Below are 7,567 nucleotides of genomic sequence, written 5' to 3'. Positions count from 1 at the left end.
CATGTTGTCAGACACGTTGCCTAGACAGCAGAAATCGGGGATAAGGACATCACAGAGTACTCCAGATACCAGTTCTTAGAAACATACCAGTTGTTATACCAGGCATTGCTTGAAAACCATCCTTATTTGGATGGGGATGTACTCAGGAGTCTAGAAAACCATCCTAGCCAGGGGAATAAGCTACATTTCTTCCACCTTCCAGGTAACACAGAGCGTGCTGTGCCTCAGGAGTTTCCAAGTGTGCAGAGATATCTCTGAAGCCTGGCAGACTTCCTGCCTCCCTGTACTCCCAGATTATCTATGCAAATGTTTATTAGCACACAATGTTCTCCAACCTAAAGTTTAACATCTCAGGGCAGCTCCTTCTCCTATGGGAAGTACACAGTGACCACAGGGAACCTTGATCCAGATGACCACTCTCGGATGGCTGAGAGTGCACAGTGTGTTAAGATTCTGAAGAAATGGTTTTCAAAATGAAAGACCAACCTTTTCAAAGAGTAAAAATATGAACTGTGAGCAGGAACTCTGCTACATGCACGAAAACTGTCTAAAAAGCAAACATACAAACAACATTTACACAACAGGCATCTGGCAGCATTTTCAGACATTTTTTTAATTTATTCTGACATGCTATAAAGGAATAAATTACACTGTTAAAGAATTACCAGCAATAAAAGTATTTCTTTCTTTCAGCTGGGCTAGAATAGGAGTGAGAAGGAAGACAGCCTGGGGCAGTAACCAATGTGAACTCTGCATGGTGCAAGGCTGCCCCCAAGAACAAGAGTAAATCTGGTCATATCCACTTCACAAGAACTTGAAAGAAAATGCCTTGGTTTAAAACCATCCAAATTTTAAAACCAGTCAATTTTTTCTTAAAACTAGCAATCACGAGTCAGCCCAGCCGAGCCATGACATGGCAATGCTCGGAGGCTGCCAACACCAGGTCTGCAAAAGATGCCATTTTATTTTTTAAAAATCCAATCTTAGAATAGAGGGCTGGTCTCAAACAAGAAGTTATAAAAATTCAAGACTGCCCCTTCCCCCTCAAGGAAAAAATACAAAATTTATTTAAAAACAAAATGAGGAAGAGTTACAACACTAAATCTAAAATGATTTAGAAAGAAATATGACTTCTGTTGCTTAACAAATGGCCTCAAAACTTGGTTTAAAAACAGGGTAATGTAAATTTCTTAAACTGAATTAACAAAGCAAATTAAAAAAATTTCATTTCCTTACAGAAACATTTTTTTAGTTTTTAATGAACTTGTAAACAAAAAAGTTCCCGCTTCAAAATAAAAACAAATCCCAGATCATATAGATGTTTACAGTGATTACATTTATCTAAGCAACTTACATACAGGTTCAGTTGTAAGATGTTAACTAAATTCATGACAAATATGCTGTTTTTCCTTTTACCAAGAACATTATAGAGTTAATGCAGAGTCCTAAAGATTATCTAGTAGTCGCTAAGTTTCTTTTAAGTCTTCACTTTAGATGCTGTTATTTCTAGCACAGGTAAGCAGGCAGAGTCTTTCATATGCTTAAAAACTGGAATCTTTGGTTACTACCATGTCAGCTGGCTTGGTATGTTGCACATAGAAGCCAACAACTTTAAGAATGTTTTAAGTGTACAACTTTCAAAACCCAGGGAGGAATAACCAGAAGAGAGTGCACAATTGTGAGCATTTACAATTATCACAACTGTTGCCGAAGACTGTTCATGCCATTCTTCCAAAACAATGAGATCTCATAAGCAGTGTAGTTCAAAGTAAAAAGGTAACAAAAATTGGCATATGCACAATTTTCTCCACTTGTGTGTCAACCATTAGTTAACTTTTCCACTTGAAAAAAATGCAATAGAAAACTGGACACCATGTTTCACTATCTCAGTAATATTCACAATTACAGCTGCTACAACTCAAAGTGCAGCATCACTGACACTGCCCAGAGCCAGTTTATACTGATATTAAGTTCTTTACACCAAGTAAATGGTTGCCCACAGCCACTGGCAAGTGTACGTATGAACTAAATTTCTAGGATTTGGGGAGTGACAAGTCCTGCTCCAATCTGCTCTGCTTTGTCCCATCCTCGCCATGCTCAGAAACCTGCAAGATAAACACAAGGGCAACTTACTGATTGATACGGGATGAAAATGAGAAACAGCCTTCACAGTAGGAAAATTAAACATCAGTTATGGTCATTCAAAGGGGAAAATGCTGCTCCATCTTGGAATTGCAGAGTTCCTGGCATCCATTTCCAAAGGTAATGACATTTGCCACAGCTCTTGTGCTCAAACAAGCACCTCTTTCTCACACCTACTGCTGGCACTGGAAAACAGGCTTGTGCACCAGCTGGATGCCACATTCCGCAAGCGGGAATTCAGACCAACAGCTTGAAAACAAGTCGTGTTATTGCCACTAGGAAACAGGATGTAATTTCATAGGATTGTTTTCTACTTGTCTGCAGTGTCTCATGTTTATATCCTTGAATGTCAAACTGTCATCTGACTGCAGTGTGCTCTTCAGAGACACAGCACGGCACTGCCACACGGACAGAGGGGAAAGACACAAGAAGGACTTACCTTACAGTAACTGGTGTCACCAGATGCCCACAGGGACCACACTCTGGGCTGCCAAAACTGAAACCAGAACCTGTGACAGTGGCCAGGGACCCAGCACACCTCTGTCCTTAGAAGGACAAGTGAAAACTCACATGACAAGGTGGGTGGGGCGTCAAGAACAATTCTTTTAATGTTCAGTATTCCAAATGACAAGTTCAAGACATTGTGGGATAGGGAGAGTGAAGGAATACACACAAATCTCCAAGAACCAGTTACTGCAAGCTAAGCCAGTCTCCCCTTCACGCTCATTTCTGGAGACTCAGGTGACAGCACTGTGCTTCACAGGAGTCTCAACTGAAGATCACTTTGCCAAGTGGGTTTCCGTTCTGGATGCCCTCCAAAAAGGATGGTCTGTCCATGGATAAATCCAGCTGAGCAACAGCTCTGAGCTTTTGCAAACAGAAATCTCTTCACAGTTAAACAGAGACAAAGCTGACCTCAGCTATAGCTTGTGCTGTCATCCAGAGAGAAGCAAGTGCAAACAAGTCTTAATAGCCTGACATTCTATCCAAAATGTCCTCTTCCAGAACAGGCAACAGGTCATTTAGAAAAGGTTCAATAGCTTTGTTGGAATCTTAATTCACTGAAGGGCATTTCTCTTGATCCAATACTAGCCATATTAAAAAAAAGTCCTGCACCAGAATTAAGACAGCCATTCCCACTTGACTGTAAATTCCCACAGAAACCGCAGTGATTTCTTAATTTCCCAACCCTTACTTGATGCAATACAATCAAGAGTTGTGCTGTTTTTTCATGTAGTGTGCTCAGCAGTGAACACTGATTCATCATTTGAACCACTTTCTCCATCAAAGCAGCCAAAACTAAGTCAGCAAAGGAGGAGTGTGGAAAGAAACAGACCAACTCGTTGCTTTAGAAACCTGAACATTTCAAGTGAAAAATGGGACCCTGAACCTGAGGACAAAGGACATGCTGACAACCAACATGCTGCTATTTGTTAGAATACCTAAAATCCAAGGTGTTATAAGGCAAGAGAACATCCATCTACTGCTACAGAAGGTAACAGGGAACTGGATTCGACTCACAACATCCCTTTCAAGTCCTGTTAAGACACAGCCCAACCACAGCTGTCATATGAAAGAGACACTCAAAGAGCACATGAAACACTGCTGGTATGAAGAATGTGCCGAAGAGTTTGTTGGCATCTCTTTAACAGATCTTCACTACATACAGGGCCAGCTCAAACCTGCACATTCATCACTCCTTGTCGCTCTCTGGGATGTTACCCAAAACTTTGATAATCTCTGTGCTACGTGAGGTACACTGGAATTGCTTTATTGCTGCCATAGCTGCAGATGTGATTGATGGGCAACAGCAACTGTCTTGTCACACCCCAAGAAGCTCCTCAGCTTGAAGTGCTCAAACTTTGTCTATTCTCTCTTTCTCTAGACAGGCAGTGAAAAGTATTTAGTTGCCAAGTGGCTATTTCTCAAGTAGAGAGCTAAGTCTGTGCTGAGAAACGCTGCCATGACCACAGGGGTCCAGCAAATGCCAATGGGCACTGCTGACAGCCTCACAGAACTCTCCACTGACATGAATTAAAAACACCTCTCACAAATGGAACTGGTAGACTTTATCATGGAGATTGACTGCTTGAGTCAGTTTTATGACTGAGGAAAGCTGACTGTAAGCACTGTTACAAATCACACCTGAACACGCTGTCAGGACAGCAAGAGCCAAACCTTCCCGAGTCAGCAGAGAAGCTCTGTCTGTTCAAACAGGGCAGCTCTTCCAGGTTCAAAACCAGCTGATCTTGCTGTTACAAAATACACTGCACAGAGGTCCAGAGAGGCACAGGGGGAAAAAAATAGAAGAGAAAAAAGGCCATGGACAGAACAGGTTACTCTGGAATCAGACAGAATATTCATCCTGCATAACCTATAGGACTCAGAAGAGACTTAACATGAATCTGAGCTAAGGAAGCCAAGACCTGCACATAAGCAAACATCTGGACAATGTCTGACCACCACCCCCAGATGCACATCTTCAATAGCACTTGCAATTTATAAGTAAATGCACCTGTAAATTCCTATTTTCACAACTCTTGCTAAGCTGGATATGGTTATCAAAGGGGTAGAATTTGATACTATGGAGACTTTTAAGTCACTTCCACACAGGCTCTGCTACAGCAACTACAAAAGAATTTAACTGAACTCTGGAAAAAATAACCAGGTATTTCAATTATCTATAATGTGACAGGACAGGACTGCATAAGCAGTGCAGACACTCCTGCTTGAGCTTAGCTTTTTGGGTTCAAAAAAATCTTCATTAATAGGCAATATTACCCTCAAAAGTCACATAAGATTTTAGAAATCTGCAATCTTCACTCTGATGAAGAGATTAAGCATCTGAAGAGAAGCATTCAGATGTTTGCCAAGCACTCCTTTAACGCTTTGCTGACATTACAGCTTGATCGATCCAAAGGGCACGAGCTTTTGTTTAGGATGTGGAGAAAGAGGGAGACATTCCCTTAAAAGGCTGCTACTCCATGCAAGAGCCAGTGAAATTCTGCTAAAACTCCAGGAACTTCACCATAGATACAGCAATGGGTCTCATTCCCATAGGACAGTGTGATAAGGAACATCCATGAGGAAACAGAAATGGTCTCAAAGGCTCCATGGTAGGGCAGTTTCCCCACTCCTCGTGCCTGTCAGTCAGCTCAGCTTTGCACTCTGGCACTGAAGAGTCACTACAAGGTGGAGGCAGAAAATCATTTAAATGACTTTTTCTTCCTTTACAGCACTTGGTCAGAGACAGCCTGAGCCAGAGAACCAGCACATTAAACCTCAGAGTACATGAGCAGAACAGTATTTCAGTAGCTCACAACTTTATTTTCAGGGCAGATTCCACTTACAGATCACCACAGACTGCATGTCCTTCACTTTAAGCACAAGCTTTTGTGAAGAATGTGCATTTTTGCCCAGATTATCTTCTGCTCTAACAGCCAACTGTTCCACACCCCAGACTGGGCTGGGTTCTGAACTTCAGTCAGAGCTTGTGTATTCCAGAAGGCAATCTAAACCCAGATGCTTAACCACCCAGTTTGCTACATGCTGGTGTTCCAGCTGGAGGAACTGGTTTACAGCCTTCAGTGCTGCAACACCCATCAGCTCCAGCCAAACAACCTGGACTTTTTATGCAAAAAATCTGACATTTAGTGGCATCCTATGAAATATTTATTTTTTTTTCCAATCTTGTGAAGAGCAGCAGATATTTTCCTAGTTCATTTTTTCTGGACAAAGTGTTACATTTTTGGATAGCTATTTTGACTAAAGACACCTGGTAAGGAGGTTTGAATGCTGCCACAATACCTGAAGAACAATGTTTTGATAAGTTTATTGTAAACTCTCCTGTATTTCTGACTTCCAAATCTGTCATGTTGGCTGAATATATAATTTTATATATATAAAAATGAATATAAGATGTACTGAAGAGCAGCAAGTACTAGTAATGGCTCAGTATAGAACTTAAACCTTGCTTTTCTAGCCTCACTCAATCTTGTTAGCTTTAATTTTGTCCACAGCTCAGCTTGAGGAATTGGTTTCAGTACAAGACTGTAACAGTCACAAGATTGTAACAGAAACTGTGGCAGTTTCATCTCAGTGACTTACCAGCACTAGCAGATGTACACCACAAAAAAAAAGTATTTTAAAGGCTTCTAGACCATGTGGAAAAAATGTGCCTTTTCAGAACTCAGTTTTGACTTATTACACAATTACATCCTGAACATGTCACAACATTTCCCTTTGAAACCATAACCTAGAAACATTTAAGATTATCAAGAAACCTGAAGCCCCACCCCAGAGCACCCAGATACTTCAGAAAATTGTGACTTGGCAATCCACAGCAGTCTGGGGTTACTGCTTGATTCAGGCAAGGCATTTTGAGTTCACTGGTCCCTTTCTTTGACTCTGGACCAAATGTCTCAATGCAAACCCCCTGGAGGAAGCCAGAACACCCACAATTTTCTGTTTCCCAAGTTTGAGGCATACAGAACAGAAGCAAACCCACAGCACTGTACCAGCTGCCACAGAGCAGAACCCAAAGTCTCTAGATCCTTGCCTAGTTAATGAGAATTATCCCTTAAGAAGTGTTAGGTCTAGGATTTTGGATTGCATTATATATTTATATATATATAAATATATATATGTATATATAAATAAAACTAAATAAAATGTCACATTCCCAACACCAAGTCAGTTTCTTGTTTTTGGAAAGTGGTTAATGCAGGAGCAAAAGATGCAGTGGTTAAAATGACCCAACATCCCCAGAAGAAATGATATGAATAACAAGGACATTTTGGTATAAAGTTAGTAGTCAAATTCTCCAAGGACGTCTTTTGGTTTTGCTTTTTAATTTAACAGCCAAATGTATTTTTTAAACCACCTCCTTGATCTAACACTTAAATTGCCAACATTGTCCAAATTAGTGTAATTTTTTGTTTCCTGTAACGTCACTTGGTTCTTGGCTACTAACCTTTCATGTTACTCTTGGATTTGTCAGTTTGCTTGCCTGTGGGGGTTTGGGCCTGCTGCCCCTGCCCACTGGAAGAGGGTGCCTGCTGTGCTGCTTTCTGCTTTAACATTGTCCAGTCGAATGTGTAGTCATATTGGTGGTTCAAGGTCCTAGAAAAGAGGGAAATATGTTACACATCATGGCTCCTTTATTGCTAATATCAAGCCTTCCCTGAAATCCCAGAACTAGAGGATAACTTTTTGTAAGCTGCTTTAGAGATTACAAATGGTATAGAAATGCTAAGTAATACCAACTTAAAGGGATTCTTGCTGCAAGCCCCAAAACCATCCAGCAGTGTTTCCTCCCTGGTTACACAAAGGTCTGCCCTTGTGGGAGCAGCACTTCCTCCCAACCCACCTTACCCACTTGTCTGCACTGAGGCTCTGAGCTTTTCCTAAAATATATTAATTTTAA

The 7,567-nt window shown here is 41.0% G+C and overlaps 1 protein-coding gene across 4 annotated transcripts in view; it reads right to left on the bottom strand.

Moving 5' to 3' along the window:
* Nucleotides 1-587: 587 nt before the first annotated feature.
* The window catches only part of CSNK1A1 (casein kinase 1 alpha 1), a 33,204-nt gene continuing 26,224 nt past the window's right edge, over nucleotides 588-7,567 (bottom strand). For 2 of the 4 annotated variants that reach the window (XM_071570295.1, XM_071570298.1), the window contains 2 exons: nucleotides 7,115-7,263; nucleotides 588-2,105 (listed from right to left, as the gene is read on the bottom strand). In XM_071570295.1, coding sequence (XP_071426396.1) covers nucleotides 2,098-2,105; nucleotides 7,115-7,263 — 157 coding nt within the window. In that variant the 3' untranslated portion in view covers nucleotides 588-2,097. Of the gene's footprint in view, nucleotides 2,106-7,109; nucleotides 7,264-7,567 lie in introns of those variants that run through there. The other 2 variants (XM_071570297.1, XM_071570296.1) reach the window with 2 other exon arrangements.

The sequence above is a fragment of the Pithys albifrons genome, chromosome 15 (genome assembly GCF_047495875.1).
Source record: "Pithys albifrons albifrons isolate INPA30051 chromosome 15, PitAlb_v1, whole genome shotgun sequence".
Classification (NCBI taxonomy): domain Eukaryota; kingdom Metazoa; phylum Chordata; class Aves; order Passeriformes; family Thamnophilidae; genus Pithys; species Pithys albifrons.
Note: the sequence above shows the minus strand (reverse complement) of the source record. Positions and strands in the feature narration are given on the sequence as shown.